Source organism: Camelus bactrianus, chromosome 31 (assembly GCF_048773025.1).
Source record: "Camelus bactrianus isolate YW-2024 breed Bactrian camel chromosome 31, ASM4877302v1, whole genome shotgun sequence".
NCBI lineage: Eukaryota > Metazoa > Chordata > Mammalia > Artiodactyla > Camelidae > Camelus > Camelus bactrianus.
Genome location: NC_133569.1, coordinates 17,157,179 through 17,181,941, shown reverse-complemented (window position 1 = coordinate 17,181,941; position 24,763 = coordinate 17,157,179). Strand labels below are relative to the sequence as shown.

At 48.0% G+C, this 24,763-nt stretch overlaps 1 protein-coding gene across 1 annotated transcript in view; it reads right to left on the bottom strand.

Moving 5' to 3' along the window:
- Positions 1-24,763, bottom strand: part of SCARA5 (scavenger receptor class A member 5) — a 96,178-nt gene that overhangs the window by 51,627 nt on the left and 19,788 nt on the right. Inside the window, exon 3 of the mRNA XM_010967806.3 lies at positions 20,079-20,207. Within this exon, the coding sequence (XP_010966108.1) occupies positions 20,079-20,207 (129 nt within the window). The remainder of the gene's footprint in view (positions 1-20,078; positions 20,208-24,763) is intronic.

Sequence of the window (24,763 nt, the reverse complement as noted above, 5' to 3'; positions counted from 1 at the left end):
GATTCAGAGCTGCTTTCCAAGGCCCCAGCCCTGGGGGAGTTTTCCTACTTTGTACTCATCGGTGATGGACCCTGGGCAGCTGCATCCAACTCCTTTCCTCGATGTGCCTCTTGGACCGCATAGCACTGCTGAAGAATTGCACTGACCTGGCCCGTTCTCGTGCTCGTTGAATATACATGGAGTTGCGCTGCCTGGAGTGGTTTGTAGGCTGGGAAAAAAAGCCACTGTTCAAAACTTTCTTTATGCTCCTTAACACCCAAGCCTGCTTTATCCCTCATTCTTAGAAGTGACTCTGCGCCGGCTTTACCAGGGATATGAAAGCACGAAAGCCAGGAACTCTATGTCCTCTGCACCTCGCATCCTTCTGCATCCACGTTGTTTCCTCTAGGACCAGAGTGAGAAGCGCCCCTCCCCCTCCCCAAGGTGCCCGCTGCCTCTGCCTCCCCGGCCACACCCTTCAGTTCCCCACAGGAAGGCGTGGGGTGAGGCTGGTGATGAGTCCTTCAAAGGCTCAGGCTAAAGCACCATGTGGGAGAGCGGGTGGGGGGTTAACAGGTTCCCCCTAAAAAACAAAGATTCACCACGAGGTGGTCATTTAATTATTTGAAGAAGGACCCCCTTTCCTTAAGGTTTCAAAGCCCTTCACTACCACAATCCTTCTTTGACTGTGTTTCAGTTTGTCTGCATCTAGTGACAAATGCTGAACTGGTTCTCCAGGGGACAAACAGAAATCCTACTTTGGAGCGCTTGCCAGTTTCTGAGGTGTAAATAATCCCGCTATGGCCAACACCGAGCTACTGACGGACGTGACATCACAAATTCAGAGTTGGGAAAAGATGCAGGTAATTGAAGCTGACTTCAGCACCAGTGTCTACGTCTATCTATAACTCTAGTGCCCAGAAAGGAAAATAGCACTAAGGTGGGCTAGAAAAAAAGAAACACCATTTTATGATCAACTTTGTAATAACTGATTCACGCAAGAATCATCAGTGGATGATAAAATCACTGGGTGGAAGATGGTTGGAAAACAGTATATCTACACAGTATCAAAGTGTCTCCCACAGGTCACTTCTTAATTAGAAAGGAAATAAAAGGTCCCTTCACAGTAGTTAAAGACCTCAACCAAGGGATTAAATTAACCATCATCAATAAAGGAACAAAATGACATAAGCTGCCCCCAATATGATTCACTGAGCAGGATTTACAAAATATTTCTGCCAAGAATGTTTGACTCTTATTTAATCACGGGGAAACAGTCAAACTCAAATTGAGTGTCATTATGCCAAGCAACAGACCTGTGTTCTTCAAAAACATCGTTGTCATGAAACACAATGAATGGCTAGGAGTTATTCTAGATAAAAGAAAACTAAAAGACTAAAGAGATGTGATAACTAAATGGGTGATCCTGGCTTGGATCCTGCAGCAGGTAAAAAAAAAATGTGCTGTAAAGGATATTACTAGAGCAATTGAAGAAAGTTAATTATGGACTGTATATTTATGACTGTATTATACCAACTTTAAATTTTCTGAATTTAAAAACTCTGAGTAGTGATATAAGAGAATTTCCTTGTTCTTGGAAATTTAGGGGTGAAGTTTACAACTTGCTTTCAAATGGTTACACCACCAAAAAAAGATAGCAATAACAATGGTAGTAAATGGGAGGGAGATTGAGAGACAGAGGCAGAAAGAGAGAGAAAGCAGGAGAGAGAAAGAGAATGTAGCAAAATGTTAATGGTTGATGGTTCAAGATGAAGGGTATATGGGTGCTCACGATAGATACAATGTTTCTAACTTCTCTGTAGGTTTAAAATATTTTTCAAAATAAAGAGCTGAAAAGAAAAAAAAAGACAAACACTGAGGAATTGTGGAGTTGTCTAATTTACATGGAGCTAGACTGTACCGTCACCTCCTTTATTCTACACACTTGCACCTCTATTAACATGACCTTGATTGCAATAGCTTTTGTTGGGCAGCTGTATCACACAGTTACTCATACTGCCAACCTCAAACTCCAAAGCTTGCTTTAAAATTATTGCCCAGTGCATCTTCCCTCTGATGGAATACAGGACCTCGTGCCCATCCACATAATGTTCTCAGGTCTGGGCTATCTCTCTGGGTTTCAGGGTTATTTAGAATTCTGATTCCGCATTCCTTTAAATTGAATACAGATCTCTGTGAACTGCAAGAAACAATAAACTTGTTATCTGGGATTGAACCACATGCAACAAAATTTATTGAGCGCACAAAATGTGTAAAGCAGTGGCCTGGGTACAAAGAAATCAACAATAACGAAATAAGTTATGGTTGATTGTCGGCCACCCCCAGTACTCCATGAGCATGTAATAGTTAATAAATATCTGATTTGGCCTCACATAGGCAAGCAGGCAAAAGGCTTAAAGCACCATGGTCTTAAGAGATGATACAATTTAATAATCGAACGCATGAAAAACTTTATGAGATCGTTAGTGACCAAAGAAATGTGAAATAAAACAAAATGAAATCTCTCTAAAAATAATGGGACAGTTCTCCATCGTGCTGGCAACACGAGGGTGAAAACTAGTGTGTTTATACAGTACTGATGACAGTATCAAGTACTTTGGAAAGCAATTTGGCAAAGCGTATCAAGAGCCATAAAAGGGTTCACAGCCTTGGTTAAATCATCTCACCCCCTGGGAACTTACCCTAAGGAAATAGTCCAAAAGAAGGGAAATGGGAGAGCGCAGAGAAAGTTACTGCCATCTGACTTGCAGCATGAAAAACTGGAGAAGCGGTGACTGAACAATTTGGGGATAATTAAGTCATGGTACATGAACTAGATGAACTTCGATGAGGCCCTGAATATGACAACGATGAGGTCTATTACATAACAATGTGGGAAATGCACGCGCTTTAATATTAAGCACACACACTCATCTAAGAATCAAAACAGATGATCACATGAGGTCCCTTTCACCATCTTTCACCCAGTGGGTGGAATGTCCAATTTTCAAGCTGTGGCTCTAAACCTTGCTGCAGATCAGAAGCACCCAAGTAGCTTTGAGTTGATAGCCTGGAGATTCCGATTTAGGAATGGGTGGGGCCCTGGGAATCTGCATTTCTAATCACAACCCTGCCCCGTTTCTGTTTTAGTGACTTAATTGTGCTGAGAGCTGTAGAATAATTAAAGTTGATTATCTGCTTAGCTTTTGGTCTTCTCTAATTTTCTATAACTTCTTCTGTCTCTCCCAGCAAATGGAGGTAGGTCCCAGGTGATCAGAACATCCTTTTCTACTCTCAAGTGCAAGCTGCCTTAAAAATCCAAAGGGCAAGCAATTCCACTTTTGGGAATATCCCCCAAAGAATTTAAAACAATGACTCAAATTGGTATTTGCACACTCATGTTCATAGCAGCAGTCATCATGACGGCCAAAAGGTGGAAGCAACCCAGTGTCCACTGATGGATTGATAGATAAACAGAAAGCAGTATATAGAGAGACACACACAAAGGAATATTACTCAGTCTTAAAAAGGAAGGACATTCTGACACATGTTCCAACATGGATGGGTTTTGAGGACATTAACTATGTTAAGTGAAAGAAGCCAATCACAAAAGGACAAATACCGTATGACTGCTCTTAAAGGAGGTCCTTATTGTAGCCAAATTCATAGAGACCGAAAGCAGAATAGTGGTGGCCAGGGCGGTGGGGAGGATGGGGAATTAGTGTTTAATGGGGACAGAGTTTCATTATGGGAAGATGGAAAGTTCTAGAGATGGAGGGTGGTGATGGTTGCACAACAGTGTAAATGTACTTAATGCTACTGAACTGTACACTTGAAAATGATTAACATGTAAGTTTTGTACTATGTATATTTCACCATCATAAGAAAGAAGTTCTGAAGGGGAACTCAAGAGAGGAGCTGGGGTGGGGCTGGGACAGGAAGATGGGCAAAGCCTCAGCTGGGTCTGGGGACTAACCCCCTGGGGTGAGGGTTGGACTTAGGGGAGAGTCTGGCTGGGTCCAGCAAGCATTACTCAGGCTCTCCCTGGTCCCACCCAAGGCCAGATGATAAATGAGCCGCCTGGGAGCCACGGCTGCAGCCCCAGCTCAGCTGCCACAACTGAAGTTTCAGGACCTGGCCTGGCGCCTGCAGGCTGTAATTGGCTGCCCTTCCCCCATCTGCTCTGCCATCCAACAGAAAGGTGGAGGGGCCTGGGCTGGCCCTGCTTGGCAGGGGGAGGGGGCGATCAGGACCAGCAGCCAGCTCTTGGGCTCACTGGGGAAACACTGCAGCCTGGGGCCTGTGTGTTTGGGGTTGGTGGGCCTGGGGACTGGAGAGCTCTTCAAACTGACTCTGGGGTTTGGTGGGTAACCTTCCCAAGTCCCTCCCCGAGGAAGAAAAACAAACAGCTGACAGCAGGCGGCTCCAGCTGTGGGACACTTTCCAAGATCAAGAGGGGAAAAAAAAATTATTCCAGCCCAAGTGTCTAGTTACATCGAGAGCTGGGCTGCAGAAAGGAAGGGAACTTCTCCGTAACCCTCAGTCTTATCGAGACAATGTAAAAATCCATCCTGGAGAGTTCGTGCGCTTTACTTTGTCATTTGCAGTGCATTAGAGCCCTTTTTGGAGATCTGTTTGTATAATGTGGACCAAAAAAAGCAGACATCATAAAAACCCACGTGGCCAGGCTGTGTGAACTGATGCAAATGGATGAACAGTGAATCACCTTGGAACTAGCCTTCTTCCTGAAAAACCACCCTCCTTGTCCCTCACGACCAGGTGCCTCCGTCTTCCTATCTACTTGTCCAGAGGCCATGAGCTCTGGGGACAGAGCAGTGAACTTGGGAAGACCTGAGTCCCAGGCCTGCTTTGATCACATGTGAGCGGAGCTCTTCATCCCTGGCCCAGAGCTCCGCTTCCAAGCTGAGCCACATCCCCTCACTGGGGGCCAAGTGTAGGCAGGATGAACTCTGGGCTAGGAGACCCAAGTCTGAGCCCAGCTCAGACCCTAACCACCTGTGCCAATTAAATTGCATGAACCCCTACTCACCTGCGTCATCTATCAATCTCACTGGCCTTAGTTTTCTCATCTGTAAATGGGGTTAATTTGGTGTCTACTTCACAAGGGAAATGGTGGATATAAAACAGAATACAACTGTGATGTCATGGTGGCCTTGGTGGTGATGGTGGCAGCCACAGTATGGGAAGAGGGAGGCCTCAGGCACCACCAACTGGGGACCTGGGACATCAGGCCATGGTCACTGCGTGAAAGCTCAGAGCAGGAGGAAGGGAGAAGGGGACTGAGGAGCGTGATACGTAACTTGCCCCCACCCCCAACCTGACCTCCTTTTGTGCTGACCACATCCCATCAAAGAGCTCTTCCCAGGGGAAACTGTTATGCTCACAGTGACTGAGGCAGGTGGGAGCATTCCTGCCTGACGTATTCCAGGTCTGCATCCTTGCAGCGGGCAGCCTGGGTGAGGATGGAGGCTGGACGTAGGTGCAGCTCCTGAAGAGGAGTAGGGGCCATGGGGCGGAGGTGGGCACTGCCTGAGCCCAGGGAAGCAGCACTGCCACAGAAAGAGCCAGAGCTGGAGGAAGCAGGTTGGCCCTGGGCAGGTCTGGGGGCATCAACAGAGTCCGAAGCAGAGACCCGGGCAGGCACAGTACCCTTGTTTGGCTCAGCACCCTTCCTCCCTGCGGGGCCTGGGCTGAGAGCATCGCCCCGCCACAGGCTGCCTCTGACAGGATTCCCTGCAGCTAGGGGAGGTCCAGAGCCCTCAAAGAGGGGACAGGCTTAGCACATGGCTGCTGCCAACTGGAGGCCAGCCTCAGGTCTCAGGCAGTGCCACCAGCACATTCGTAGCCATTAAATCACCCACGTCTGGGCTTAGATGAGAGCCAGACCGTGGAGGTGCCAGGAATATGTATGTCTACCCAGAACCTGGTCCAGGCCCCTGTCTGGTGAGGAAACCCTTGTCCTCCCAGCCCTATGTGGTCCTGCACCACAATGGGCCCCAGCCCATGCTTGGGGACATCCCAGCCAACACATACCCAACTCCTTTCGGGACCCAGCAAAGGCCAAGCCTGCATAATAGAAAGGGGCCTTTCGTAAAAGGCCACAAAGAGAAAGGTGACAGGAACCCCTTTCTCACACAATAGTGCGTGGGCTTTGCTTAGAGCAGGTCAGTTTTGCAGGAGAAGCTCTGATGCCCGTAGATATCTGACCCTGAAGCAGAACTGTGAGAGAAAGCTTTTCTTCAGCCTTGTTTTGGACTGAATTGTGTCCCCTCCAAATTCCTGTGTTGAAGCCCTAACACTCCCCCTCCCCATGACTGTTTTTGGAGACAGGACCCTCAAGGATGTAACTAAAGTTGATGAGGTCATAAAGTGGGGCCCTATTCCGAGACGACTGTGGCCTTGTAAGACAAGAGAGACACAGGGACGTGCACACAGAGGAAAGACTGTATAGGACACAGGGAAAAGGCAGCCGTCTGTAAGCCGAGGAGAGAGGCCTCAGAGAAAGCAAACCTGCCGCCACCTTGATCTTGGACCCCTGGCCTCCTGTCTGGAAGAAAATAAGTTGCTCTTGTTCAGGCCACCCTGTCTGTGGTATTTTGTTACAGCAGCTTGAGCTGACTGATACATCCCATTCTCTCTTTCTGCAGTCTGGTCCAGAGGGAAGGCAGACGGCCTGGAGGTTGACATCTAGGAACGGCAGGACAGGGTGGGGTGGGATGTGGGGTGGCATGCAGAGCTGAGGGACCTAAGAGACTTAGGGGGAGGGGCCCATGGGGCCAAGTAGTCGGGTTGCTCCTTGAAAGGTCAGGAACGGTGATATGGAGCAGGATCCTGTGCCCCACCTCCAACCCCTGCCTCTTGTTTATAGAAAAGCTGACGTCTCAGGCCTCCCTGAGTCACAGAAGAGCAGGCTCAAGCAGTTGATTAGGACAAGCCTGCAGGAGCCGGGGGACAGCAAGGACTCTGACATCTATCTCAGCGATGAACTGAGATTACTCCCCCATTTCCCTTTAAAACTTTCATGGCTGAACAGAATCTTTGGAGATGGTTTTTTTTCAGGGGGATGCTGGGTCCACCAGATTGCAGACATTCCAGTTAAAAGCTGCCCAGCTGATGAAAAGGCAGGGCATTTCTCTTATCCCACAGCTGGCTCCTTAAAAATCCAAGGACGCACCCTAATATCTCTTCCTTGTTCCTGTCAAAGTTCCTGCTAATTGCTTTTTGTTTCAGGGCTGAGCTCCATGGGAGGAATGAGCCTGCAGCAGGAAATAATTGACACCACCACTGGAATGAAGACAAGGATGGCAGAGCCTTCTAAAAAGAGACCCTGTGGCCCCTTCTGATCGGGAGCTGGGACCATCTCTGTCCGCCACTTTGGCTGACAGCTCCCTGCTGGAGAGCTTCCTTCCCTTCTCCCTGCTCGAGCTCGTTCCTCCTTTTTCTCCTTCTGAGCAATTAAGCAGCGGTTCACTTCACTTCACCCCTCTGCCTCTGCTGTGTGAAATCTTTCACAGCCAGTAGCAAGGACCCACACTTTGCTGGGCCTCCTAATGTAGGAGTCCCTCTCTCTGCTAACAAAGGGACACTCAGGTGGCCCCAAAGTGCAGAGTGTGTGGGCTTGGATGACGTGCCGCTGCGGGAGCCCTTTTCTCTTCCCACCCAGGGGGTCCCGGTGGGGCCTTTGGAGCCTAAAGTACAAAGGGCCACCCCTCGCCCTCCTAGACTCCACCAGCCACAGAGCAATGTCCCCTTTAATCACCTGGTGTGTCCTGTCCCTCAGGCAGAGTTGGAAACTTTTCCGTCCAACAACAGGGCTTTGGTTACAGAAATGATGGTACACCCACACAGTGGACTTCACATCTTCGGTGGTTATGTCACTAACCAAGGTGAAGAATAAGGGAGGCCAAGGTGAGGACAAACAGTGTCTGGGTTTTAGACTGTTGACTCCGAGGTGCCTGGGTGCCCGTCACGGGGAGCTCGTTAGAAGGCAGTTGCCTGGAAGGAAGGCAGTAGGGACTCAGAGTCCTCAGAACAGGCAGGAGAGGGTGGAAACTATGAAAGTGGATACGTCAGGAGACCCAGGTCCTAGTGCTCAGGCATGCTCCTAACATAGAAGGGGGCAGGGCGCATTAGGGGAGAAGTCCTTGAGAAACAGACCACCTTGCGCACTGCTGGTGGGGATGTAAACCGGTGCCGCCACCATGCAGAACAAGAAGGAAGAGTCCTCAAAACATTAAAAATAGAACTGCCCTATGATCCAGCTATCCCACTTCTGGGTGTACACCCACAGGAGATGAAATCAGGATCTTGAAGAGGTATCTGCACGTCCATGTTCATGGCAGTGTCATTCATGACAGCCAAGACCTGGAAACAACCTGAGAGCCTGTGGATGGATGAACAGATAGAGAAGATGTGGTGTATATGTACAATGGAATATTACTCGGCCATGAAAAGGAAGGAAATCTTGACATTTTTGACCACGTGGATGAACCTGGAGGACATCCTACTAAGTGAAATAAGTCAGACAGAGTACTGGCTGATCTCACTTATATGTGGAATCTAAAAAAGTGAAACTCATAAATGCAGAGAGTCAAATGGTTGCCAGTGTCTGGAGAGCAGGGAATATGGGGAGATGGTGGTCAAAGGGTACAAAGCTGCACTTACACAAGATCCAAGGTATAGCAAGGTGACTACAGTTAATTCTGCATTGTACGCTTGCAGTGGGCTGACAGTAGGTCTTAAGTGTTCTCACTACACAAACAAATCATAGCTATGTGAGGTGATGGATATGTTAATGGCTCAATTGTGATCATTTAATAACGTCTATCAAAACATCACTTTGTACACCTTAAATCTACACAATTTTTGTCAATGACACCTCAGTAAAGCTGGGGGGTGGGGATGGAGAAAGCTAAAAGCAAGAATAAAGAAAAACAGTTTAAAAGGAAACTTGGAGTATTTGATTTAACTTCCAAAGAAAGTAGACGTTATAAACAAATAAATAAAAAAATTAACAAAGCAGTGAGTTTTGAGAACCAAGGGAGGCACCAGAAAGCATGTGTCTGGGTCTGCACGACAGCTGGGACCCCTGAGGAAGGTGCACGAAAAGGCAGGGCTTCCTAGGGGAGCAGGAGTTTGTCGGTGGGGGGGAATCTGGAGCTTCGGATGCAAGTCCGAGTTGGGCCACAGAGGCAGGGGCAACCCGGAGCAGGATGCCCAGTCCCTGGGCTTCGTTGTCATCTACAAAGTCAAGGCCAGGACTAATCCTTCCCAGCTCTGGTTCTGTTTGTCATTCGGCCTCTCCCTTGCTCTTTGCCTGTGGGGCCCTTGCCCGGCTTCTCCATCTGTGTCCTCTGGCCCCTGCCTCCAGGAAGCCTCTGGTGGCCGCAGGCGGGGGCAGCACCCACGCATACTGGGAGAGCCACCAAGCACAGACCTGCTTGCCCAGCCCCTACTCCCAACCCCGACCCAAGGGTGTGCTGGTGAACCCGGGGCAGTTGGAACTAGACCAGGTGCTGGGTGCTGCGTTCCTGGGGTTACAGAAGGATTCCCGTGGCTTTTTAAAAGGGAGGCTTTATTAAATCACCAACAACATTAGAGGAAATTGGGAAAGAAGGATGTGTACCAATAAGCCTCGCTCAACCACAGTTGTTTTCATTTCTCCAAGTCCCCTTCCACCCTTTCTCCTCTCATACGCACATCTGCTTGCACAATCGCCCTGGAGCGCACACACGCAACGGGGTAGCCTTTTTTCTCTTGACATTATTTCATAAACATCTCTCCGTGTTGCTTCATAATTATCCTTTGGAATGGCTGTGTAATATTCCTCTGTGTTGACTTGCCATCATTTCGCTAAACAATCCCTTAAGGTTGGACACTTAGGCTTTTTCAAGTTTTGAGCGATCGTGAGTGATGTTGCTAGGAGTTTTGTACACATGCCCTTTGCCATCTTTGCAATCATCGTGTTGAGACAAACGCAGTAGGGTTTCTGAGCCAAGGGGTACTCACTGCTATTATAGATCCTGAAAGGACATTGGCTTCCTCACGGCAAGTTGCTTGTTTATCTAGGCTTAATAGCTGCTAATGGTTGGGGCACAAGCTTTGACTGGTAAATAAGAGATACCTTTCCTCAGCTCTTCCCAGAAAGATGCAGTTTTTCTAAACTCTGGCAGATAATATGTTGAAATGTTACACGGAGGACAACGGGCCAGACCCCGTCGTCATTGACAACAGCAGGAAGGAGAAACAAAGCGCTTTGCAGAAGGCAGCCCGCCCAGAGTGACTCAGCATGGCTGGGGCTTGGTGTGAGTCCCCCACTTCCCACCCTCGGAACTGGCCCTGTCGTCTCCTGGAAATCACTTCGGACACACTCATTGCCCCCACCGTGTTCATGCAGGAGTGGGTTCCAAAGACCCCCTCAGAGAGACGGGGGTCTTGTTACAAGGCGGGCTGGCTCTAGGTGGCCTACTAGACGACAGCTGAACCCAGACTGGTCCTCTCATCAGAGAGAAGCATGGCGGGGGGCCAGAGGCCACCCATGCCCCCTGAGCTGAAGCAGAGCCCAGGCCTGCCCCTCTTCTGGGATTTCCCGAGGAGGAGAGGCTCTGGAACCAGACCACAGCAGCAAGATGAGATGGGAATACACGACGGGGCCACACCCCACCCCCTACCTCGGTTCCCTGCATCCCTTGGTTTGCTGTGAACAGGATCTCAGGGAACGTGGGGCTCTCACGAAGGAGCACAGAGAAGGGCAGGAGCCCAGGGATGCCTGCCAGCCATCAGGCCATGCTGGGCTGCTCGGCTGGAAGGGCAGCTGGTGCCAGGACAACTCTGTTTCCCATCTTTGAGGGACGTCTTAGAGATGGACGGCATGGAGTGAGGCCGGCTTCTCCTAGCAAAACCAAACCCAGGATCTGCCTGGAGGCCACAGCAATGGTGTGCTCTGCTGGAACCAGAGAGAGACCAGAGAGGGTCGCTTCACCCCCTCCTCCACCACCACCACCAGTGCCTCCACAGACTCCAGACTGGCTGGTGATGCGAGAGGCTCCCTGCCTCGTCATCCTACCACCCCGGCCCTCCCGCCACATATCTGAGACGTCCTTCTATTAGAAAAACAACCCATCATTTATCTGGAATTCAAACTTATCAGGGCATCCTATATTTTCTTTGCTACCTCTGGCAACCCTCCATGGGACATAGCTGGAGGATCCAGGTGAGGGACGATGGGGCCCATCAGGGCTGGCTGCTGGGGTGAATGTATGAGGCAGGTGACAGAAATCTGGGGGATTCCTTGGTTTTGGGGTAATACAACTGGGTTGATTGTTGGGTAATTTATAGAGATGGAGAAGAATAGAGGAGAAAAACTCCAGAGGGAAAATCAAGAGTTCTGTTTTCATGATGAGTTTGAGGTGTTTATCAACTAAGCAAGCAGGAGTGGGGCAAGTAGGTAGCTGAACAGATTAGTCTGGAATTCAGGACAAAAGTCAGAGGTGAGTACAGATGGAATTTCATGGAGTCTGATGAGAGCCACTAGGAGGAAAATTCAGCTAAAGAAGAAAAGGCCAAGAACTGAGCTCCTAGTAACCAAAATTTAGAGATGAAGGAGGAGGGGGAGGAGCAGCAAGGGAGACCAAGCGAAGGTTTCACTGAATTAAATCACAACATCTCGGAATGTTTTAGTGCCTCTAATTTGAGATTTACAGGGAAAAACTTATTGATATAAACCAGGCATCAGGCAAGTGTTGTTATGTGTTACCTCATTGAATCCTCATATACTGATAAGTGATCATTATTATCTCCCATTTAACATGTGTGTGTGTGTTTTAAGTGAGGCTTAAATAATTGCCCTAGATAGCAATTCATAAATGATCAAGCTGATATTTGAACTCAGGTTTGCCTGGTTCCAAAACTTCTGGTCTTTGCTCTGCACCGTGTTTAATAGCTCATCTCTGCCCATCTGCTCTTCCAGTTGGTGAGACCTTTACGGCAGGGGCCTCTCTCCATTCCTTTGCATCTCGCTGGGTCTAACACGATGCCAGGCACATTTCTGGCACTCATGGATTTGATGCAAGACGGCTCCAGGCCCCTGGGCAGTGGCTGGCGAGGCACGATGCCTAGGATTGCTGCAAAACTTCCGAGAGTTTATACCTTCTTCTCTCCAAAAGAGCAGAGAACGAGAGCCTGCTGGTGGCTCAGTTTCAATCCCAGGCCAAACTCAAAGGCATCGGTGAGATGAAATCTAGGGGGTAGCTCAGGGCACATGCAGCCGAAGACAGAGTCAGAAGGCAGAAGGAAAGGTAGGTTTCCCAGGTGCAAAGTCTGAGCCACGGAGAGGAAGTTGAAAGCTGCGAAAGGAAGCAGGAGACTAACTCCAGCCCATTCCCAACTTCTTTTTGCTTAAGTAAGAAAGCTCTGTTTTTTTTATTGGGGGGGGGTAATTACGTTTATTTTATTTATTTAAATGGAGGTACTGGGGATTGAACCCAGGACCCCATGCATGCTAGGCACACACTCTGCCACGGAGCTATACCCTCCCCTCAAGAAAGCTCTTTTCTTAGCAAGACCTGGGTGCTGCCTTCACAGTGCCTCTAAAGTCTCCTCCAATCCTGACTCCAGGAAGAGAAATCAAAGCAAGTAGCAAGTCTCTCTTAATTATTCCTGTATAGATACGGTGAAACGAGGGCTGGATTATGGTCCAGGTGGTGGGAGTTACATTCCATTATGATCACCTAGCGACATTGATGATACCTACATGCATGGATTATTATAGGCAGTTCACACAGATGAATTAATTTAATCCTCACAGCAATGCTTTGAAGTGAAGAGTGTTACCACCTCCATTTTATAGACAAGGCACTAAGGCTCAGGGAGCTCAAATAACTTGCCCGAGGACACACAGTATGTGGCAAGGCCAGGATCTGTACCCTGGCAGTCCGACTCTAGCTCCCAGGCGCTGGGGCACTGAGCAGTGGATAGCGCCTCCCACTGGAGTCTGGGGCAAGAGAAGTCCTGAATTCGCACATCCCCACCATCCTGGTCCAGGCTCCCGCTGCCTGGCCGTGGGACCTCGGGCCGGCACAGGCCCCTCCCCTGAGCCTGTTTCCTCATCCAGATACGATGAACTTTCTGGAGTCTTTTGATTGTTAGGAGGATTCGATGACATCACGTATGTGAAAATTCTTTGACAACTATGAAGCACAGGCCAGAGGTGAAAGATTAAAGGGCTAATGAGGGGTCAGTCTAAGCCTAGAGGGGGAGGTCAACAAACTCTTTCTGGAAAGGGCCAGGAAGTAACTATTTTAGGCACCGCAGGCTAGCTGGCCTCTGTTATAACTGCTCAGCTCTGCCCTTGTGGAACAAAAGCAGCCGTGGACAATGCAGAAATGAGCGGGTGTGGCTGCGTGCCAATAAAACTTTATTGACAAAAATAGGCAGACCCAGAGAGCATACTGTCAAATTTGCAGGTGACCTTCCCGCATGCCCACTTTTCTCATTGCAGGGGTGGTTAGAGGCACCCACCAAGGTCAGATGTGAAACGCCCCTCATCCCGGGCAGTGGACTCTTTCGTGGAGAAGTCGGGATGTCAAACTCCTCCCCTTTTCTCCCACTGCCCTGGAGCTCAGGTGAGGCTGGGGAAGCGCTGACGGCTTGCAGAGGCCCACACCGCCAAGGTGGGCTGCAAGAACAAGGTGCTTTCTCAGGTGGGGGAGGTCTAGGTTTAAGGAAGAAGGCCGGTGGGGGTCTCTGAGGTGTCCCCACCCTGCCCTTCCTCACAGGACAGTAGTGTGTGTGCCTGGGTTGGCATGTCCTTGGCTGTGTCCTCCTGGCCACTGTCCACATGGCAGTAGGCTGTGGGATGGGGATCAGGTTGGGATACTGGCTCAGACATGACTGATGACACAAGGCTGAAAGGAAAAGCTAAATGACAGATGTCTGAGTCCAGGTTCCAACTCATCCAACAGGTTGCAATACTTGGCAAAAGGCAGCGTGACAACACTGAACTCACATCAATGACAAGACCTGCATTTAAGTTAAAGCAACAGCAAAACCAACAAGAGTCAGTTCTGCTGACATGGAAGAGCCCTCACAAGGCAACGTTTCCTTTGAGAGAAATCTGGTGTTGTGGTGGGTGGGCAACAGACATGATTGTTAATGGCTGCATAGTATTCCATTGTTTGGATGCAATGTCTGGTGTAACTATGAGTCACCACTAGGAAGGATCGTGCAAATTTAGGCTACGTCAGCATACATGGAGTGTCCAGATCAAAGCTGGTCCCAGCCCAGCACACCCCGTCCTGGCCAGACCACACCAGCAGTACTATGTCTAATTCCTTTTACCACTAAAACCAGGAGCTTGTCAGGAAGGGATGGGAGAGGGGGATGGCCACTGTGTCGAGGCATTCACTTTAAGCTATGCGTTAAATGAGCACGTACTATATGTAGGACATTATGTGAGGCTCTGGGAGTACAAGAGAAACAAGACACAGTACTCATCGCAAGGAGCTTTCTTTCAGGATAGACTGGCCCAATATGCCAACAGAACATGTCAATAAAACGTGGCGAGATAGGGCACCTCACAGAGGCCCCCAAACCAGGTCACATGAGCTGCTTTGAAGGAAGAGGACTTGCTGAGCCTGGTGTTTTGAACTCGCTGAAGAACACTCATGAGAACTACGAGAAAGCGTTGATGTGAGTTGTTCCTACGTGTGGGGCACGGTTAAAGGACAATGGGGCGGGGTTCTTGTCACTTGAGGCTGCTCTTCTGTAACAGTACAATACCTCTTCTGTCTGGGAAGTCAGGAGAGCGGTTCTTGCCCCAGGAGGGAGGTTGTACAAGGCGTCCCCGAGGCCCCTTCCAGGGCTCAGTTCCTAAGTGGCACCGCAGAGCTGGCTTGCCCATCTCCCCACTAAGGAGCCACAGTGTGTCCTATTTCTTGGCATCCTGAGTCCTCACTGCACTGCCACATCAAGTCCAGGATCCCTCAAAGTCTCTATCTAGGCTTCCCCTTGAATTTATTGGAGCCGTGTGGTCTATGAGCACACACATGCCAGAGGGCATGCCAAGTCCTCTCTGTTTATACACAAGAGCACTGGGTGAGCAGGTCAAATGAGTAGGTTTCTAATCCTTTGCTATTCTGACAGCAAAGTCCCTCTGATTGCTCCAATAATGATGAAAATACTAAAAGTAACAAGTAATCATATCTAATTTTATTGATTTCTTTTTATGTGCAGCACTAAGAGTTTCCGTGCGTTAATTAATTTCATCCTTACAACAACCCTAGGGCGTAGGTACCACGGTCATCCCATTTGCTAAATGAGGAAACTCAGGATATGAGAGGTTAAGTGATTTGCCCCAAGATTAGAGAAATATTCAGAGGCACAACCTGCCCTCGAACCCAGGAGTTTACTCTCAAAATAGAACATCGCTATTGTCTTAAGAATGTTTGAAAGACACACAGAATAACAGAACTATCATTTAGCCCATTGAATTTCAGCCTTTGGCTTGTACCCCATTTGTGGGTCATGAAATAAACATACGGGTGGTGCCCATTCTTAAAAAAATAAACAGACTAGAAAATCATCAGCATCCATCAGACATTTAAGATCATCTCAGTTACGTACCTGTGCGTGAGCTACTTGTCCTGTAAAATACATTTCTTAATATAGGTCACGGCCAAAGAGTCCGAGAAGCACTAATCCAGTCCAACCTGCTCATCTTACAAATGAGGGTATTAAGGTTCAGAGAGCAAAGTGATTTTTCCCATGATTACAGGATGTTAATGGATGAGCCGGGACTAAACCCAAGTTTTTCTAACTCTCAGTTTATATTATCAAGCTTAACTGACTGCAAAGAAAACCAAGAGAGAGCAAGAGAAATAATGTGGTCACAGGGTTAGCGCTACTACAGTAACAACAATCCTCCTGCCTTCACCCTGCTCGCTGGGTGCCTGGCACGTCTCTAAGTGCTTTAGACGTGTCAGCTTCTTTAACTCTCATAACAACCCGATGCGGCAGGTGCAATCATTTCTCCCCTTTTTCAGAAGAAGAAACTCTGATACAGAAAGTTCAAGTAACTTGGCCAGCCTCACAAAGCCGGTCACAGAGAACGGGTGATTCAAATGCAAACGGGCTGGCCTCGGAGTCCATGGAGTTAACTGGCTTAAGGTAGAACTGCATGAGCCTGCCTGTCCTAACGTTCTCCCTAAACGCTGTCATGCCGATAGTCTATACCACGACGTGTGTGTCTTAATACAATTAATTACACATCTACTTCTATGAGCCACAGGTCCTTGCTGACTCTGTCATTTACCATGTCATTTAGATGCTTGGCTAAGACTGAAATAACCATCTTTTTCCACAAATAAGATCCTCTCCACGGTACATTGTCTCTATCATATGTTCATTCATTCATTCAGCCATTCACATCTTAAAAACCATCACGCACCCGCAGACTTGAATACGGTAGGCAGAATTATTTTTCGAAGACAAAAACTGGGCATAACACCCTTTATTGTTCCAACAAGGATCATGACAGTTTACGAGGATATATAAAGTACACTAAAATAACAGCAGAGGAGAACGAGTGAAAGGAAGAACAAGCCAGAGACACTAACGGAGGAAGGCATGAGACAAACACGAAAACACTTTCCTGGAAGTCTACACACTTGCTGTGGGTGAACTGGAGATGTCTGCAGCTTTCCATCTGAACTGTCTACAGATTCACACATCTTACCAAGGGGGTGACAACTATCTCTCCATTGGCATCAATTACTTCCTTGCAAGTGATCTTGATTACTTTCAGAGCTACGGTCTCCTTCAGGTGAGAACAAACTAATTCCTCAGGAATCGTATTTCTCCTTCCGAGAATAAGACAGAAAATCATTTCCCCATGGGTCCTCTTAGTCGACGTTGTGTCACGGGACGAACACCCTCAAGGGCTCCCTCACAGTAAGCGATAAGCCTGGAATGGACTTTCAGGGCGCTGTGTCTGACAGGTGTCCCAGTAAAGGCCTGAGCATCACGCTCTCAATTCCAGGATGTGTCATGGTATCAGCCACCTGCTGTATAACTGGATGTGGGCTCTGGGCACACACTGTTCTCTGAGTGCAAAGTCGGGGATGGACTGGCTGGAACAAGGTGATCTGAAAAGGGGTGATTGGTTCAAACGACACTGGAGTCACCCAGTGTTCAGCGCTCCCCACTGAGGCCACCCCAACCCTCCAGCTCGCGAGAATAAGGCTCCTTTGCAGAACTTGGCCCAGAGCACTAGCTACGTCATACTGTCCTAATGTGTCTGTGTGTTATGATTTTTCAATCTTCCCAGAGCAGGAATCACATCTCATGATTCTTTTTACTCCCCAGCTATAGACTGCCTGTTTGTGTTCCATCCAAATTCATATGTTGAATTTCTAACCCCTAAAGTGATGGTGTTAGGAAGTGGGGTCTTTGGGAGGTGACTCAGTCATAAGAGTGGAGCCCTCGTGATGGGATTAGTGCCCTTAGCAGAGTGACCCTGGAGAAACCCCTCGGTCCATCCTCCACGTGGAGGGGACACAATTCTGACCATAGTACCTCCTGTGCAAGGTGACCTCAGAAGGACTCTGGAGAGCATGTTCTGCCCCAAATGAGGAAGCAGGACACCTAACAGAAGGCCAGGCAAGCTCTCCCTACCATTTTGGTATTTTCCAAAAAGGAGCATCCCAGGAGGTCCTCAGTCAAGGTAGTCTGAAGAAACTTCTTACCTAAGGTCGGACCGGATCTCCCTGAGGAACCCCAGACCCGTCCACCGCATACCCAAGTCCCCTCCCTAGGGGAGAGGCAGCTGGTGACTACAGTCTGTCATTGGCTACCCTCACCAAGCCTCTCCCAGAGGCCAACATGGTTTCCCAGAGAAGAACTTGGGACGGGGACAGCGGCCAGGCCACAGAGCTAAGAGATAAAGTACAATGCTCTGTTTCATCCGATCCCTTCCAATCCATCCCAAGTCTTCACTCCACGCAGGCAATCTGGTCCTCATAAACTTCAAGTTCAAAGGCAATTATAAAGATCAAAATCCTCCCCAGGTTTCCCCATGGAACAGCTAAGGAAGCAGGGCGATGTTTCTATTAGATTAGAAAACCACGTTCCGCCCTTCTTCCTGAAACTTTCAGGATGTCATTGTAAATCCCATTCAACCTCCAAGCCAGGAGAAAAGCCTTTCTGCATCCTGCTGGGCAGCTCTACTTGTTAAAAACTCTCCCCTGTTTTGAATGGAAACTTGTCTTTTTACAAAATCCACCCATTCACCTCTGAGACCACACAGACTACGTCCGCCCTTTCCCACGTGGCAGTCCTTCAGACAGAGAACTTTCATTTTCCTGCCAGTCTTTTCCTCCCGAGAGATGATGCCCTTCCAGGCCTCCAGAGACCTGCTCCGGGGTCCCCACCAGCCTGGCTATCTCCTCCAGACCCTCTTCTTTCACCTAAAAATTCTTGTTCAGCAGAGTAGTTGTAATACCACAGCCCAGCTTTCTTGCTGGGCTGAAACACTTTCCAAAAATTCTGGAAATTTGTTATGGTCACGGCTGCCAAACCCACAAAACCCAGATCTCAATCTCTCACTGAGCAGCCCAAGAACATGTTCAAATCATCCTCTGGCTGGACATCATCCCTCGGTCCCTCGGATGAATCATGAGTTTCTCTCGCTGTTGCTCTTGGCTGCCTCCCCAGGTCAATGGTTGATGGTCGATGGGACAGACACCACCCCTAGCGATGCCCTTTGCCCTGAGTGTGGAAATCTGAGGGTGAAGGCAGCACTGAACACCCCGTCACAGGAGCCCAGTGACTATCCTCACTTGACCGAAAGTGAGATGAGACCAGGGAGGTCCTGGGCACCTTTCTCAGGATTTCTAGTGAGGGGTCATCTGTAAGGGCTCAGCCTCCATCTTCCTGCCCTAGAGGTAACTCAGGGACCCCGGCCTCCACACTGCAAGTCAGCTCTGCCTGACCAGCAGCCCTCCTCCGACCACCTCCCGCCCCTCCATGCAACACCCACTCTTCCTCAGTGTGCATCTCCTCTGGGTCACTGCAGCACCTGTGGTCACCATCGTCGTCCTCATCAGAGTCCCTGCCTCATTCTGCCTTGAGACAGGACTCCACTTCTGTGCCCCTGCCTCATCCCCTAGACCCCCAGAGATCCCCAAGTGGAGCCCCTGGAGCTTATTGAGCTGTGTCTCCAGTCTTAACGAGGAACCTGGCACAGAGTAGGCACTCACGGAAGATGAGCGATGCTGAAATAAACTGATGGTTTTACTGTGTCGAGCCTTACCTACCCTCATTGAGACAGGTAGGAACTGAGCACCCCTCCCTCTGGAGGGAAGACAGGAGAGACCATCACAGCTTCTGTCCTTATCTGCTCCACCATCTCCATCACGGTGGGACAATGTACATGAGCTGGGCTGCTCAAAGCATGGGACCCCCAATCTGATCCCTTCCTTAGCCTGTGAGCTCTGCTTCTTCCTGGCTAGAGAATGTGTCCCAAACTCCAGCCCATCACCAGCCCATCTTGCAGACAGAAACCAGGGAGAAGAATCCTGCTGAACTGGGACAAAACCATCCCAAACACCATCATCACAAAAGGGCAGCAGGTTTACCATGACCCTGATTAGCCTCAGCGACAAAGTGTCCCATAACTATTTTCATCACACCCCAAGGCCAAGGGGCCCAGCCCTCCCAGTTCAAACCACAGCACAGAACTCCAGGGAGACCCAGTGTAATGCACGGTGTCACATTATGAAGCAAGAAAATCAAAAGCCACTGGGAGCAGCTAGGTCTCTGCTCCTGGACTCAGAGATTTCCCGCTCACGGAGCCCCTGCCAGCTCCTCATCCCACACGAAACAGGCAATGCTGTTCAGAATCAAGCCTATTCAGAAAGACCAGTCGCTTCCTCCTCCGTGGTTTCCATGGTGAGAAGGGCAGTGTTTGGGCTCCTGAAGGAGGGAATGGAGAGCCACTCTGGCTCTCCAGTTCCTACCTGCTCTCACCTCCTGCTCGTCTCCTTCTGCATCCTTACAGCCCAGGACAGGAAGGATGCTCTTACCTGCTAAGATGAAGATGCCCACGAGGACCAGGAAGACCAGCAGGTAGAGCCCGAGGACGGCGTGCTTCAAGGCCGACAGGGAGCCCAGCTGGGTGCAGCAGCCACCCGCCCGTCGTTTGTGGCAAGGACCTAGACCGAAAGGGGAAGAAGAGGAGGGAAAAAAGACATTTGAAAACCCCCAAAGCCTTTTTTCTCATTTGGTCTCACCTCTCCCCTCCCCCACTGGAGCCTCCCATGCACCTGCACATCTGTGACGCAGCTGCAACACCGGGGAGCTTTTCAGAACCACGACAAAGCTTTTCCGCTTCTAGCTCTGTGTGCACGAACTCGCCAGACAGGCGTGCCCACAGCTCCCGTGGCCACATAACCCACCCTCCCGGAGCCAGTCCAAGCAGCAGAGGAAAAGCTCTAATAGGCTCGAGTATGTGTCCTTGACAAAACGTCATGTCCCGTGTGACCAGGAGACTCTGGAGAGAATTTTAAAAAGAGGCTGCAAACTCCAGCTTCCAACAGCGGCCAAGGAAGGATGTGGGCCAGGTGAGCCTGGGGATGCCAACAGCGCATGCCCAGCCTGGAAGCCATTTCCATGTAGGAACGAGGGCCGGATGTTGCCATAGCCAAAATTTTCAACACAAGCCAGAGTGATTTGGAGGCATCTCCCTATTTTTAAGCGTTGACAATGAATTGGGGGGGGGGGGAGACAAAAAGAAAACAAACCACTAGGGACTGTAAACAAAACACATTTACATGCCAGATCTGACCACCTGTTGACAACCTTGGGTTTAGATTGACAGGAGAGCCCAGTACATAACTTCATCCTGTGAAATCACTCAAGGCTTATCAGGTTCTGGCCAAAATGGAACAGCAAAACATCAGAGCTCTACTGGAGCTCACGGATCTTTTAGTCCAACCCCTTCAGTTCACAGATAAAGGATGTCAGTTGTTAGTGGCGAACTGTGGATGAGGACCCAGGTGCCCTGTCTCTCAGTCATCTTTCAGCTGGACTTCTCCTTCAAGGCAGCCTTCTCAGATGGCCAGCACAGAGGCCAGCAAGCTCTCCCAAACTCCACCTGCTTTGTCTGCTGACAGTGGAAAGGGAGGGATGCTGTCCCACCAGGATCGCCCAGAATGGCAGGTAAGAATCAATGGAGGGCATTTTTTCAAATATGCATGCCGCTGTGACGCACTCTCCACCCTCTGCAAGGGAGAAGTGCTGCCAACTGGAGCGCGTTGTATGTGGAGGCTAGTGTGGGAACCAGAAAAGATTGACAGCAAATGTGGAAATAATGGATATTCAGAAGACGTTTGTAAAGCTGGTGTGAGGCTTGCGATCCCTGGTAACTTTGGGTTTGCAAGGGAGGTAGCCTTATTACCTCTCAGGTAGCATCACGACCGCCACAGCCTTCAGGAAGTTAGGTGACCACGAGGGGAAGGGTGGCAACCACACTGATACCCTGGCTCTCCAGAGGTACTGTTAAGTGAGGCACATTTTCCCCCTCACTTACTCCATTTTATTGAAAATACTGTTGTTAAAACAGCTAAATAGAACTGTTACATAATATTTCCACAAAACATCGGGTACGATTTGGAACACGTCGAGAAATACAAATTCAATTACCATTTGCATCAACCCTTAAATGTTAGCAAATTTCGAAAAATTAATCTGACCTTTCTAGCTCACCCTAAATCTTCTTTCCTAGAATTTTCTATCCCTTTCCACACACTGGGATCTATAACCTATTTTTCTCCTAACTCTGCAGGCTTCTCATAGCCATTTGTCTTTTCCCTTTTCTCATGAAAGCTGCTGGCTGTTTGGCTGCAACTCATTAGAGAGAAGTTAATTTCCCTTGAGAGTCAGAGCAGTAACCATAGCCTCGTATATTATCCAAATATTAGTGTCATTATCACGATGGTTGTTCCAACTCTTCTGCTCTAAGCCATGCTTCCTCTTGAGATGTTGCTGAGAATGATGGCAGCCTAACTTCTGGGAGGGTCACAAGATACCCACGCTGAAATGCCATTATCCTTATGTTTATCCCAAACCATCTCGGGCTTCTCTTTTCATTAGCTTTGTTTCACCCTCTTTGTTTCCCTTGAAGATTTAATTAAATTCAACCATATTCTGTTAACTGTTCCAGTTTCAGTGGACTCTCATATTTCTTGTTCATTATAAAAACAAGTCCTTCTCTCTCAAAAAAAAATGTTGATTTTTTTTTTTTGCGTATAAATTTTTTTTGTGGGGGCACAACAAGACATTATACTTTGCCTGAGCTTGAGGCAGTCCATTTAGTGAGCTGAACATTAAGACAGTTAAGGATTAACTGCAAACAAAATACATTCACAGATTGACTAATGAGGCTCCTTCAAGATTTGTAAAGTGTCAGATTACTGCTAACTGTCACTCCATTTGAAATTTTGTTTAACTGAAGTACGATCAGTTACAATGTGTCAGTTTCTGGTGTACAGCACAATGTCCCAGTCACGCATATACACGCACATATTTGTTTTCATATTTTTTTATTAAAGGTTATTACAAGATATTGAACATAGCTCCCTGTGCTATACAGCAGAAACTTTTTGTTAAGTCTATTTTTATATATAGTGGCTAACATTTATAAATTTCAAACTTCTAAATTTTCACCTTAGGGAGGAAACCAAAACAATCAAGACTGCTTCCTTCCTCCAGGAATGAAAACATTTTCCTAATCAGTCACAAAGGCAAGGCTACTTTTCCTTTACTCCCTAATTAGAACACCATCCCTTTAATGTCCAGTCTGTACTGACTCTCAATTGTTGGCAGAACAGGGGAGGAAAATCACACAGCTGAGAATACGGCTGGCTTGCTTCTTGCTCTGTCGTTTACAAGCGTGTTGCTCATTCATTGTAAGAGTGGAGCGAACTGCAATGATATAGCTCTATTTTTCCCCCTTCAAAAAAAGAGTAGTTCCTTCCCCTCTACCTGAAGCTTCAATTTAATAGCCAGCACCCACTGGTGACAGGTCCCTTTGTCACCTAACACACATGACACAGACCTTCCTCTGAGAGAGCTCAGTCCGTTTAATAAGACTTGATTCCTTGTACATTAAACAAAATCTGTTCTAAATAGAATGTAGCAAGTGTTTCAAAGAGAGATTTTCCACAAATGGTTAGACAAGCAGAACTTTCCTGAATGGTGCTGGCAAGATGGCTAGAGGATATGATTGTAAGGGCAAGCGGACAATTTAGGAGAAAGACAAGTGATCAAGTCCACCCAAGACACATTTGTTGACCTTTTAATATAACGTGACAGCAGCATGTTAGCTGAGTAATTCAAATTACTTACACTCAGTGGAAGATTAAAAAATACTCCAAAATAATACAGTCGGTAAAAGCAGGGCAAAAGGTATGCTTATTTATTTGTCAAAAAAAAAAAAAGTAAGAGAAAAGTAAAAAAAAAAAAAAAAGTAAAAGAAATTCATCAAGCCATGAAAAGATATGGAGAAGCTTAAGTGCTTATTACTAAGTAAAAGATGCCAATCTGATAAGGCTACTTTCTTTTTGATTCCAACTATATAACATTCTGGAAAAGGCAAAACTATGGAGACAGTAATAAGATCAGTGGTTGCCAGGGGCTGGGAGTGGGGAGGGATGAATAGGCAGAGCACGGAAGGCTTTTAGGGCAGTAAAACTTCATCTGAGACTATAATGAAGGATACATGTCATGATACATTTGTCTAAACCCACAGAATGCACAACCCCAAGAGCGAACCCTAACGTAAACTATGGACTCTGGATGGCAATACACGTCCACATGGGCTCATCAGTGGTAAAAGATGTACCTCTCTAGTGGGGGATGTCAGTTGTAAGGGAAGCTGTGCATGTGTGGGGGCAGGTGGTACCTGGGAACTCTCTGTACTTTCCACTTAATTTTGCTGTAAACCTGTAACGCCTGTAAAATTAGTCTATTTAAAAAAAAAACACACACAACAACTAAAGGTTTTGACTTACAGATTGTTGGGGTATAAACTCCAACAGAGTTTTATGGAACACCCACTGTTTTTTTGGTAGCCCTACTATGGTAGCCAGCCTTCAAGATGGCCCCAGACAGTGCCTTCCCCCCCTGCAGTCTCCTGCATTATACCAGGATTGGGTTGTGTGGCCAATACGGCAGAAGTGATACTGTGTCACTTCTGAGATGAGACAAAAGACACTACAGCTTCCTTCTTGCTCTCTTTTTCTCTCTTGGAATATTCAACTGGGGGGAAGCCAGACGCTCTGTCATGAATACCCTATGGAGAGGCTACATGGTAAGGAACTGAGGGCTTCAGCCAACAGCCACGTGAATAAGTCTGGAAGCAGATCCTCCAGCCAAAGCAAGCCTTCAGATGACTACTCCCTGGCTGAGCTCTTGACAGCAGTCTCATGAGAGACCCTGAGCCAGAACTATCCAGCTAAGCTGCTCCCAGATTTCTGCCAGATTGGATTATACATATATATATTTCTGAGCAAAATTTGAGATCTGAAAAATAAACAAAATCTTAAATTTTCTTGTACACTCATGGCTTCCTAAGAAACGAGCTGAGGTAAATTTTTGCTGTTTTAAGCTGCTACAGTCTGGAGTAATTTGTTACACAGCAGGAGATAACTAATACACTTTGATAGATATTGGGAAATACAAAGATAACAAGCTACATGATGCAGAGACT